The sequence below is a fragment of the Artibeus jamaicensis genome, unplaced genomic scaffold (assembly GCF_021234435.1).
Source record: "Artibeus jamaicensis isolate MK-2021 breed Jamaican fruit bat unplaced genomic scaffold, CSHL_Jam_final contig_233, whole genome shotgun sequence".
NCBI lineage: Eukaryota > Metazoa > Chordata > Mammalia > Chiroptera > Phyllostomidae > Artibeus > Artibeus jamaicensis.
In genome coordinates this window covers 16,444,644-16,458,221 of record NW_026521486.1, presented here as the reverse complement: position 1 = coordinate 16,458,221, position 13,578 = coordinate 16,444,644, and the positions used below count along the sequence as shown (strand labels likewise).

The 13,578-nt window shown below is 39.7% G+C and overlaps 1 protein-coding gene across 3 annotated transcripts in view; it reads right to left on the bottom strand.

The window, feature by feature from the left end:
- BLTP3B (bridge-like lipid transfer protein family member 3B) overlaps positions 1-9,632 on the bottom strand; it is a 76,030-nt gene extending 66,398 nt beyond the window's left edge. For all 3 annotated transcript variants that reach the window (XM_053661602.1, XM_037160170.2, XM_037160171.2), the window contains exon 1: positions 9,370-9,632. Coding sequence is in view for 2 of the 3 variants with exons in the window: in XM_037160170.2 (XP_037016065.2) it covers positions 9,370-9,413 (44 nt within the window). In the remaining variant the exon portion in view is untranslated. The remainder of the gene's footprint in view (positions 1-9,369) is intronic.
- Positions 9,633-13,578: the final 3,946 nt, after the last annotated feature.

Genomic DNA, 13,578 nt, shown 5'->3' with positions numbered 1-13,578 from the left:
CATTTTGCGGATATCAGTCAACTTTTAAACAAGCCAAAAATGGATTCGGGGCAACCAATTCAGGCCCTGTGTATTCAAGAAAGGCCAGTGTAGTATAAATTTATTTCTCCAGTCAGCTAAATACGTTTCTGAACAACTACTATGTACCACAGGACTATGGCAGCTGCTAAAGGTACAATGGTGAACAAGACAAGGACAGTCACTGTCCTCAAAATTCAGAGCCTATCAGGGTGATTTTGCCCTTAAAGAGATAACAATCTGCACTATCAACAAATATGAAGCTTTTGTTTTAATAAAGCAAACAATGTATTTTAAGACCTAAAAAACTTCAAATGAAGGTGACCAGTAAGGACTAGTCTACTTAAAATTGCCTATGGAAGATGCAGAAGTAAAATGAAGCCTGAGAGGAAACACTGTCATGAAAGGATGCAGACAATGTGACTACAGAAAATAAAACAGAGAATGGGTGAAAGGGCGAAGGTGGGGGAGTATAGTACTGGAAAATAGTGAAAAACAAAGCTGCAGCCAAATCTGGAGGACCTCAGTCCTCCTTGAGGTCTCTAAATACTCGCCTTAAATACTCCCCTGGTACGCATGCTGCAGTCCAACGAAACAGATTTAATAACTATCCATTTTTACGTCATAAGACTGTCATTTATGTGCTTTTATTTTGTTACTGCTTTACAATTTTCTGAGATGCTATCTTAAATTCTATTTACTCACCCACCATATTGTTTCCAGAAGACATTTCTAGCTCTTAATTTTATTTACATGTCTTACAGAACCTTAAGTACTGGTAGAAAAAAAAATAAATGAATGACTTATCAATGAAGATATTTACAATATTTCTTAAAGATAAATCTTACAGACTATGGATGCCCCTTTTTACAGCACATGTCAATTACATATAAAGCATCACAGCCGAAGAAAAATTTGGAGAAACTGCAATTTTGTATTTAAAAACACAGTTTTACCAAATTTTAAACCCCTGATTTTCTAGTATTATTACATTTATCCCTAAGTATTAACTCCTAACAATGAAAGTACAAAAGGTTTACAAATAGACATCAGTAGAGGGAAACAATACTTGATGCTAGGCTAGCAGTGCCAAAACTCACCAGGTTTTAATGGTTTTCTGGATAGAAAAAGAGCACATATACTCAACATAACATCTCACAGGACAGGTGAATACACAGGGTCCGGCAGAAGTAAGCCTGCTTGAGTGTGGTTAGTAGGGCACGCGCGAGTCTTGCACGAGATGGACAGCAATGTGAACATTTCACCTAAAATGTCATACAGTGTGCTTCCATGTGATGTTGTTATATTACCAAGTTACATGCTTATGATTTTGTGATAAAAGATTCTGTAATAAAAAGGGGATATTATTTGTGCCAGACTCTGGAGAATTCAAAATTTATACACTATACATTCATTTTGTCTGGGAGAAGTCTCAAAACCAGTGAGTGAATGATCAGACAAACCAGTAAGTAGTAAGTCTGTTGCCTGAAAAATCAAACAAACAATAAATTACTATATCCTGAATCACATTTGCTTCACCTTTCAACATGGTCTTGACATGATAACTGTTCATATTTCACTAATGGAAATAATCATTAAGTCTTCTACTTGTAACTTACATTCAATATGAGTGAGCTCCAGCCACTAATACCAACTAATTCCAATATTAAATAGAAATACTAAATTACTCACCCTTAATAATGTAAAATGAAGAATTAAAAGATATATAACTGATAAGAGATCAACTTATTAAGGAAATGTTTACACTTGAATTGCAGTAATAAGGTAAAGTGCAATATTGCAAAAAATAATATTGCAAAAAGTAATATTGCAAAAATGATTATGCAAGTAAAAAGAAATAAGTGGAGAAATAATGCTTCCACAACTTCAAAGAACTGCTGTGTCAAAGGATTCCCGAGTAATAAAAGCTCCTAAGCACTACTAAGAATATCCTAAGATAGTGAAACACTGTAAGAGTAATAAAGGAAATGCTGAAAATTGGGTAAAAGAAAATCAAGCCATTAGGTGGGAATAATAGTTTAAGCAGGCAGCACAGAAAAATCAAATTAAAAGGGTGCTGAATCAGTGACTTAACCACTCAACACTACCTGTCAAACTTTAACCTTAGGCAAGTGACACATCTCAACATTTAATAATCACCTTCTCATGGACAGAAACAAATCCCTTCTGATTCTATGAGAATGGTGATATCAGAACACCCAACAGACCAAGCATTCACCCCCTTTACACCTAAAGTTTTCAAATCAATCTCCTGAAAGTAACTTCGGCAAGAATCAATATCTGGTTTTATTTAGAAATGAATGTCAAAGAAACAAAGCACCTACTGGATTTCAGATGTTTCAGATAGGGCACTCAATAGCAAATAAATAAATAAAATAAAAACTCTGTACTGCATAAACCAAAGGATAACCGCACACACAAAAAAGGACATTACTGCCAGACTACAACATGTAGTGTGAATTAGTTCACAAAGAAAACAGATCTTCATAGATATCTAAAGGTACCCAAATTAACCCTTGATCTTCTTCCATAAGCCTGTTCCTCCTACAGTCTCCAACTTAGTGAACAGCAACTCCATCTTGTCAGCTGTTTATGTCAAAAACTCTGGAGTCAGCCACAACTGCTCTCTTTCTCTCTCCATCACATTTTCTCTCTCAGTAAAACCCTGGGGTTCTACCTTAAAAATACATCTAAAACCTGATGATATCTCAACAACTCCACGGCATCCACCTAGGTCCGATATCTCTCTCATCTAGACAGTTAACTCTTTTAATTGGGCTCCTGTTTCTGCCCTTGCCCTCCTATTATTTATTTCCCACATGGCTACAGAGTGATCCCTGGCTCCAAGCCTTCCAAGTGGATTCCAATCTCACTCAGATAAAAGACAAGTCATTACAAAGCCCCAAAAGATCTGACCTTTGAATGCATCTTGCACTCACTCCATTCTTCACTCTCCTTTACCTGTATCACTGGCCTAGATATATATCAAGGGTGTCCAATGTGCATCCCTGAGGCCACATGTGGCCCAGGATGGCTATGAATTCCACACAACACAAAATCATACATTTACTTAAAACATTACTAAGTTTAATACTAAATTTTATTACTTAAATATATACATTTTCTATATTAGTTATCACAAACTTGGGACCTGGTCGATGATTTTAAAGATTATTGACAGGGCCACTGTATAATTAGGGTTTATTATGTGAGGATTTTTTTGCTTATCTGCAGTAGCAGATATCACAAAAATTATACATGAACTTTTTTTTTTTGCTCATCAGTTTTCTTCAGTGTTTGTGTACTTAATGTGTAGCCCAAGACAACTCATCTTCCAGTGTGGCCCAGAGACGCCAAAGGTTGGCGCCCAGGGACACCCCTGATATACACCAAAAACATCAAACAAACTTCCACTTCTGCATCTCTTCATTTGCTTCTACAACCTCTTTCAGATCTCTTCTCAAATATCACCTCAATTAAGGCTTCTGGAATCAACAGATTAGAAACTGCAAAACCCATCCTCAATACCTCTGTACCTCAATACCTCTGTGTACATACTTCCCATTCCCTTTCCTGTTATTTTTTTTCAGTAGCACTTACCACAAACTGATACAATGTATTTCCCTTATTTATTGTATTTATTTACTATTAGCATCTTCTAATTAAATTGAAACTCCACTGAGAGCAGGGATTTTTTTGCTCTATGAATATGGACCAATAAGTGGTACAAAGTAGCACTCAGCAAATATTTGTTAAATAAATGACTAGTATATCTAGTATCAAACATTATTGGAGATTATTTTTAAAAGAATACTGTCACTGTAAGTAACCAAAAGTTACTTTAAAAATCCCCAAATTTATCAAAGTATATTTATTTATAATTCTAAAAGGAAACATTTAACTCAATTTTTTTCCAGTTGTCTACTCCAAGTAAAACAAGCCTCACAAATTTCAATGGCAGCATAGTTCTATATGTAGGTTACATTTAATGATCTTACTCATGCTTCTTATGCCATAATGAAAATCACTGAAGCTTCTCAAAAGATGAGACCATATCTTACCCATTTTTATGACTCTGATGCCAAGTGCTCAAAACCATGTATACATAAAATCTCAAAAATTACTTATTGTGCTTTACTATAAAAGTGGAAGATGTCAGTAGTTAGCCTATTGATAATATAAAATTACCATTTGAGAAAATAATTTGACAGTCTAATAATTTATGTTGTATTTCCTTTTAAGAATGTCCATCCTTTCTTTCTTTGCTTCCTTCCTTCCTTCCTTCCTTCCTTCCTTCCTTCCTTCCTTCCTTCCTCCCTCCCTCCCTCCCTCCCTCCCCCCACCCTTTGCCACCGAAGCCACCCCATCAATACCTTGTGAGGCAATCTAAACTCTATTACTTTGCCATCCAATCACAAGATCCCACCAAGTGCTCAACCCTTTCTAATCTCCATAATAAATATTCCAAATATTCAGCAATCTTCTCAGGTGACCACTCCCCCACACTATTGATTTCTTCCCTACCCTTAGTTTAGGGAACACATCTTATTGAAAGTGTTGGGCAGTTTCTACTACCTAGATCCCTGAGGCTAGCCTGGATCCAGTCTCTTTACAAGTCCAGTTCTCTAACCTTCTTATAAATCCTGTGGAATACTGACACCTTCCAATACCTTGTTTCTATTTAAGTTCATCAGAGCCCCCTGCAGACTCTGTACTTCCACCCCCAGACAATTCTGAACCCGGGATTTCAAAAACCAAACTGATAACCAGGCCTCTTTACTGATCATATCATTCTCTTGTCTGGAATTCTTCACTGGCAGTCACCACCTGGGATGAAGTTCAATTTCCTAAACATAGCAAATGGCCTCTGACATCTAATTACATCTGTGCCTATTAAAGACAACAAGCCTGACTCAAAATACCAGTTCTCCCCATGATCATATCTTTACTGTACCCATTATCTTTTACCATTGCTAATTGGTCCATGATTTTTTCTCCCAGGAATCTGAAACTTGACAGGAGATATCATAGTTTGGGAGCTGAGATGAGCTAGCACCCTAAAGCAGTGGTTCTCAACCAAGAAAGATTTTGTCCCCAAGGAACATTTAGTAACATGTGGGGACATTCTTCATTGTCAAGACTGTGAGAGTGCTACTGGCATCCAGCAGGTGGAGATTAGAGACGCTGCTAAACATTCTACAACATACAGAGTATCCTTTCACAACAAAGAAATATCTTGTCAAAGTGTCAATAGTGCTGGGATCCAAGGACATTTCTGAACAGGTTCCAGGAGCTGTCTAGTTCCTCCCCTTCCCCTTATTCTGTGACCCACTCCCAGAGCTACTGGTTACATTTACCTTTTCACCTGAGTTAAACATAGCAGGGTTTTGTTGTTTATAGACAAAATAACCTTTACTAGCACAGTAATCCTAGTTCAATCACCTGACACACATGTGTGCACTTTAAACCAGTTTTTCAACCTCATAACTACTGACATTTGGGCCAAATACTTCTTTACTGTGGCAGAATGTGCTGTGCATTGGAGGATGTTTAGCAGCATTCCTGGCCTCTAACTACGAGATGTCAGTACCCTTAACCACCCTTCTGTTGTGACATTCAGAAATGCCTCTAAACACTGCCAATTTCCCCAGAGGGACAAAATCACCCCTGACTGAGAACCACTGCTTTAAACAGAACAAAGATCCCACTCACGTGTGGTGAATGTCTCTCCTGCCAACTCCCCCCACTCCCCCCCAGTAAACCTTGTGCCATTACAGTACGCCTTGAGTCAGAGGGAAAGGGGAAGCACTTGTGTCTGAACTTTCCCTACCCCTCTGCAGGTCCTGGCTTAAACATACCTCATCCTGCAGCTTCTATTTTCCCTATCTTCACTTTTGCTCAGGCACTCCCGTATACACACACAGTAAAAAATAATGAGGCCTTGGGCTGAAAGGTAGCCCCTGCCCTTATTTCCTTTCTGATGCTTATAACTTTTCCATTCCCTTGTGAAAAAGACACTCCCAGGAAATATTCCAAAGCATACTTTGTGCCAATTACAGTATGAAACATGGAGGTAATTTCTCCTTTAAAGATATCCTGTTTCACTTCTCTAAAATGTAACAACTCCAACCCCCACGCCACCACATACACAAATGGTCTCCTCTATCTCTCCCTTCCTCCGCCCCGCCCCCATGCCTGTTAGTTTGAGATCAGTTCCAAGTATACAAACTTATTAACAATACAAGACACGCTTGGGATAGAAACTAAACAATTAGGCAAGGAACCAGTATACCGATTTAAAAGACTCAAACAGTGCAGCATTTCATCAAAGTTGGCTTTTCACGCACCTACATCCCAGAACACTGGTTTTGGTTATAATCTTAAATCTCAAGGCTCAGAGTAAGCATTCTCTTTCTCCTATTGGTTCATTTTCCTAGTCCTTTTTGCCAAGACACCATAAACACCACATTTATTCAGTGATTCAATTACCCACTGCTTCCTCAAAACCACAGGTAAACTTCAATAATATTGATGGCCTAGAGGCTTGCCTAAGTTAAGAAAAAAGCAATGTGAGAGAGAGTCAGGTGATTAGTGCTACTCTTCCATTCGTTCAAAAACTAAATTTGTGTTTTGTTTTGTTTTTTCTGCCCTTGGCCAGGTGCTCAGTTGATTAGAGCGTCATCCTGATATGCCAAAATTGTGGATTTCCAGTCAGGGGCACCTATGGAGACAACCAATGAATGCATATAAGAGAAACAACAAAATCAAAGTTTCTCTCTTTCTCAGGTGAGAATATTAAAAAAAAAATACATTTTTCTTTTGTCCTGGCCGGGTGGCCGAGTTGGTAGAAGCGCTATCCTGGTACACCAAAAGGTTGCGGGTTTGATTTCTGGTGGGGGACACAGTGGGGCACGTAAGGGATCAATACCGATCAATACTTCTCTCTCACATCTATGTCCCTGCCTGTCTGTCTGTCTCCTCCCAAAATCAATAAACATATCCTTGAATAATAAATCCATATCCTTGGATTAATAGAAGTTTTTTTAAAATTTGATTTTAGAAAGAGAAAAGAGGGAGAGAGAGAAGGAGGGAGAGCGGAAGAGAGGGAAAGGGAGGCAGAGAAAAAGAGGGAGAAATAGAGAAAAGGAGGGATTGAGGGAGGAAGGAAAGAGAGATGAAGAGGGAGAGGGAGGCAAGGGAAGAGAAAAAGAGAGAGGAAGGGAGGGAAACATTGATTTTGTTGTTCCACTTATTTATGCACTCATTGGTTGTCACTTGTATGTGCCCTTGACCAGGAAGCCACAATCTAGGCAAGACAGACAGCAAATACATGACAGATGAGGATGAATGCTATACAAAAAAGTGTGGTCAGTTAACTAAGGAAGACCTCCTTGAAGACAGTTGCCAGGGTTGCATCCACTGGCCATTTGAAATGTATGCTATTGGAAGTAATGTGTTTTAAGTAGTTCCTGTTAAGCTTTATTAAATTGTATTCCAGATGATTACATCATATAGTGACATCATCATTACTAATTTGTAAAATAAAGTTTGACCCAGGTAATTTCAAAAGTTCATCCCTACTTGAATAACTATTATTTACCACCTTGTTTCATCTATTGCCATCTTTAGATTTATAAATAACATCATAAAGATGACACAATAGCAGTAAGATAAACCAAGAATATAAATTTGATACTACCAGTCACCTGAGTTGTTTTAAATATGAAATAAAAACTCAAGGGTTTCAAAAACTCATTCCTGAAAAAAAAATCCTCCTTAGTATTTACAACACAGATATTAGAAGTCATACAAATTCTGAATATATGGTATTGTGTATTTTGTGAAGTAAGCCATTACCTTGGCTATTAATTTACAGGAGTCCTCAACTGTTCTAGGTGAGAATTAAACTCTAATACTCTAAGGCACTCACTGATTGAATTAACTTTCCTCCCTTACATCTAGATTGGAACCATGTGCTACCATCCTTGGGAGAACAAGAAAATAGACACTCAAATTATTTTCTGTAGGTTGGAATATTCCAGTGGACATAAGTGTAAGAAAGACTGAAGGACATCTGATAGGTAAGACTTTATCTAAATAATAAATTAAAAGATAAAAACTTCTTCCAAAATAAGTTACTCACGTGGACCATATGTACACTTTTAAAGAAACGTTTTAATTAGTGGTAATATTAAGAAATGTATATTCATAAATGCTGCTATAATTTTTTGCTTTTAAAAACTGTTATATCTTATTCAACATTATAAGGAAAATATGTGCTGAATCACAGAAATATTGATTTTGTTCCCCAATAGATAACCTGTGGTGTACAACGATCTGTAAAGTCAAGAACTGTCATTGCTGTACAAATATATCATTATACCCAAGTCTTTTCCTACAATGCGTTGAAAGTAATCATTAACTTACAATAACAGAGTAAAGGGTCATAACCAAACGCTTTGGATTCGCCGCTGTCAACAACTTGGAAACAGGATCCTACATTTAGCCTGTGTCTCGAGACAAATATGGGGAAGCCAGGAGCAACAAACTGCCAGCTTTACTGAGTCATGTTTCTGAATAAAACCGCGTTAGGAAATGGAAAGAACGACAAGTCTTGGGTTTATTACCACAGATGTTAAATCTGAATTTATGGGTCTCGGGTTAAGACCAAAAAAAAGCAAAAAAAAAAAAAAAACTGTTTTGCAAAAATGACGTGGGGCTAAAATGACTCCAGAAAGAACTTGCCAAAGCTAGGAATATGTGCTTATTTACCTAAAACAAATCCTAACTGTGCAAACCGGCACACCCTCTAATGCCCCGGAGCGGGAACGGCGAGGTGGGGTGAATTCGGAACAACAACAAAGTTCACATTTCCCCGAGAAGACAAGCCTCTGCCCCACGGGTCACGCAGCGCCAGACGCCCTCGGGTAACGGGACGGCTCTGCTCCGAGCGGAGGCGAGTGCCAAGCTCGCGTTCATTCTACCACAACCCACGGGCACCCAGGTGACGCCAGGGCAGCTCCACTATCCGCCGGGACCGCCGCGAAGGTGTCCCCGGGTCGCCCCCAGATGCTCTGGCCGGGGGGACCCTGGCCCGGCGCCTCCTGCAGCCGCCCCCCGCGAGCCGGCCCGGGAAGAACCCGTCCGGGGGCTCACTCGTGCGGCCAACCCCGGGCGCGGCAGGACAGCCGGGGCTCCGACCCGAGCGGGGAGTCCAAGGGTCGCCTCCCGCACAGCTGCCAGTCCCCGCCGTCCCCGAGGCTTTGGGCTGCCTCCGGTACCAGCCGGGGCGGAGGCGGACTGGCCCCCACGTCCGAGGCTCCCACTGACCTGGAGAGGTGCTTCAGGATCTGTTTTTTGATGAGCCCAGCCATGGTGCCGGGGCGGGAGGCACCGCGCTCTCTCTCGGTTCCTCACTGCCTCCTCTCTTCGCGGCCGTCTCCTCTTTGTCCGGGAGGGGCCTGAACGCTCACGCCCGGGAAAGACCCGAGGCCCCGGCCGAGGCCACAGCCGCCACCTCTGTCGGGGAGGACCTGGAGCATCTCCCTCACGCCGCCGCAGCCGCCGCGGACGCCATCTTGGCTGCAGCATCACCTAAGAGACCTGGGGGAGGGCGGGGGTGATACAGGCTTGGGGCGGGGCGAGCGCGAGGGGCGGGGCGAGCGCGGGGAGGGGCGTGGCAACGCACGTTCCGGGCAGGCCTGGAAAGTGCTGCCCTGCCACGCTTGTCCCAGGCTGGGGCGGTTTCCTCAGATGTCCTGAGGCTTTAGGGTGCTTTGACTCGGGATCCCAAAACCTTCCTGGGCTTTAATCCACTCTCTCCGCCTCTGTTCTTCTTCCTGTGTCCTTCACTGAGCTACCTACCACGTCCTACTTGTCTTTTTAAATTTCCTCAGAATTTGTCCCACAAACTTTTCTGCTTGCTTTGCTCTGTTTACCTAGTCAGTTGTCTCCATATTCTTGTCTCATTTTCTTTTTCTTTGCTAAGATATCCTGCTTTCCTGGCTAAATCCTGTAATGCTTCATCTGGTGATTCCAATCTGAAGTAAGAGTTGACGACGTCCCCTAATAGAGCCCAGGGCTTGGGAATTAAAAGGACTAATCAAGTCCAGGCTCTATTTCCTGGAAGTGTTAACTAGAGAAAATAGTTTCCTTGTTTTTAGCCTCAGTTTAATTATTTATAAAACGAGCTAATACTATCAGCCTTACCTACCTCACTAGGTTGTTATATCTAAAGAAATGAAGATGTAAAATTTACTTGAATATTTTTGTAAAGCAGAAGAAAAATGTTGAAATAGCAGGGAGAACTATTACAGCTCTGAACCTCCGCCCCACTCAACCCTAAACAAACATTTTTCGGAGGTGAAAACGACCATCCAGTGATTTCTAGAAGAGGAAAAGAAATTACACTATCTCTGTGGGATGTATCAGGAGGAGGTGTGAGTATGTGTCAGGGAGAGTCCAACACCCGTCCCTTTCCAAAGAAAGGAAAGCAGATATATACGGGTTGACTATTTACTCACTGAACATTTATCATGAACCAATATATTTGAATATTATTATTCAAATAACTAAGGATGCCTCAAAAACAAACAAACAAACCAGTGTTCCTGCCATCAAAGAGTTAAGACCCTAGTGTGGAAGGTAAATTGCTAATGCTAAGACCTTGAACTCTGTCATTATACTGGTTCAAATGCTGGCTCAGCCACTTCGTAGCTGTGTAAACTTGGGCAAGTTATTTATATCTTTCACCCTCAGTTACCATTTAGGGCTATTGGAGTAATGGTATCTAACTCAGAGTTTTTGTGGGGATTAAATGAGATTATGCATATAAAGTGAGTGCCTAGTGTATGTCAAGCTCTTAATAATGCTATTATAATAAGTATAATTGCAAACAGAAACAAGGTACAATGAGAACACAGGAGGGAATGATTCATTTCTATCTGGTTAAGTCAGACAGATTTACAGTGGCAATATTACTTCAAAGATGAGAATGTCAGCTTAATGTGTTAAAAAGAACTGTCTCTGAAGTCAAAGATTTGCATTTGAAACCTAACCCTGCAGATTTTTAGGTATGTGATCATAGAAAAGTATGTGCTCATAGGAAAGAATGCAATTTTTTCCTATGATCACATAGGAAAAGAATCTCTGAGCCTTGTGGTACTATTTACCTTCATGAAGTTGTCACGAGTTTTAAAGTACTTAGAAAATCCAAGATGCAATAGAATGGTATTGATTCACTAGGCAGGATGTTTCAGACAGGTGAAACACAATGATAAAAAAAGACAAAAATGTCAAAGTTCATGACTTCTAAATGGCAAAATGGCCTAATGTTTTGGCTATAACAAACTATAGATTCCTTTTTCAAAGTAATAAGTTTTAACGAACCACACAGGTTAATAATTGCAGTTACAGTACCTTTTGGTTGAGAAAATGCAGGGTAATAATTTTAATTGTACTGTCTCTGGACTGAAAGAACACATAATGTCACGAAACCACCATAAATTTAGCATTTTAAATTAACTTATATTTTTGTTAATTGCTAATTAATTATCACATTTTCAAAAAGTTAAAAACATGACTGTCATACAGATATATCATGAACATGCATCAGAGATTTATTAAGTCATTAATGTAAGAACCAACAAGATAGGGTATAAACCTATTCACTTATTAATATGACTTAAATATGTTGTACATGTTAATTACATATTTATAGAAGAGTCATGTTTTTAACTTTTAAAATTATACATTGCTGAAGTATATATCTGAAAAGTAGAACTTACATACCTGAGATTATTTGTGCTAAAACCTGGGAGGAGAGAGAGCTTTTGGCCTTTTGGCTAAGGTCTTCTTCCAGTTAAAACCTGGAAGAAGAGTGTGTAGTGTGAAGGTAAATAGTGTCAGAGCTTTTACTGAAGAGTCTGTGCCAAAGCTGGCTTATACTGGCTTCTGAGACCAACTGTGTGCGGTGACTTAAAGATATCTTGACATTATCTGTTCTGACTGTATTTGTTCCACAGACAGTGGTCAAGCCTCATAAATCAGAGCTTTATTTCCTGGAGACCTGGTGGTTCAACATTTACCAGCATAAGATGAATGGGGGGGGGATGAGATTGCAAATGCATGAACATTATTTCATAGGCAATGTCAAGCCATGGAAGACTTCTATGGAGGGTGGATTTGGGGAGGATGATTGGATTTCTGCTTTAGAAAATAGCTGCTGATTTTTATGCTGGCAGTCCAGAGCACAGATCATGATGAGAAGGGAATGGAGGCAGGATGGACATTGAAGATACAGTGGCATTATTTCAGGTGAGAGATAAGACAGTATCAGTAGAGATGAAAGAAGGTGCATTCCAGAACCTGGATCTCTCATTTCAGAGATTAAGTCAAGGATTATAGTTGAAGGTAGTTGAGATTTCTAACTTGGGTCTTTATGTGGCTCTTCGGGCACACCACTAATTGAGATAAGTAATGTGGAAGTAATTAGCAGTTTTGGAGATAAGATTCAGTTTTGGTTTTGCTGCCTTTGAGATTATCTCAGGGTATCTGTGTAGAAACATTCAGGTTACAGTTTTGGGGGGCAAAATTCTGCCTTAGGATTTATAAGCATGTAATGATAGCTGAAGCCAAGAACAAAAATGATAGCGATCAAGGAGCACGTAAAGGAAAACAAAAAGAGAAGCTTAAATGTGAAAGGGCTGACAACCAGAAGAGACACGGTTGAAAGAATGTATTTTTTAAAAAGATTTTACTTATTTACTTTAGAGAGAAGGGAGGGGTGGGAGATAGACAGGGAGACAAACTTCAGTGTGTGAGAGATAATATTGATGGGTTACCTCTCACATGCCCCCAGCTGTGGATCTGGCCTACAGTCAGGCTTGTGCCCTAACTGGGAATCTGACCGAAGATCTTTCAGGCCAATGAGTTTGCAGGCCGGCACTCAATCCACTGAGCCACACCAGCCAGGGCTGAAAGAGTGTATTTTAAAAGATAAGAAACCGATATTGGTGGTGGCTGCTCCACGGTATAAGATTTATAAAATATTCTTTACATATTTGTTGTAAGGGATCTTATCAATTGAATATTAGGAAAAATCAAATCACTAAAATTTAACATAATTTTGGACATTCGGTGACCTTTTTGATAAAAGGGATGTTGGTACCAATGGAATACAGTGCCTGACTTCAGGGAGTTTGCAAGGTATACAAGTTAACAGAGAATGATCATATGTTAAAAGGATGATGGTGGTGGTGGTTATAACCACTACCAGGTACTTTTATCATTTGCTCTTCATAAACAATTCTGCAAGGGGGTGCTGTTAATATTATCCCATTATACAGATGAAAAACTAAGGCATAGGAAGGTTAAATAATATGTCTGGCCATCTAGTGGCAAAGCCCCAATTTGAGCTAGGTGTTTGAATTCAGAGACTGCACTCTTAACCATGTCTTTGATTTCAGTAATAGTACTTCATTCAGAAATTGTAAAGATTAAATTAGTTAACATATGTAAAGTTCTTAGGGCAGTTTATCC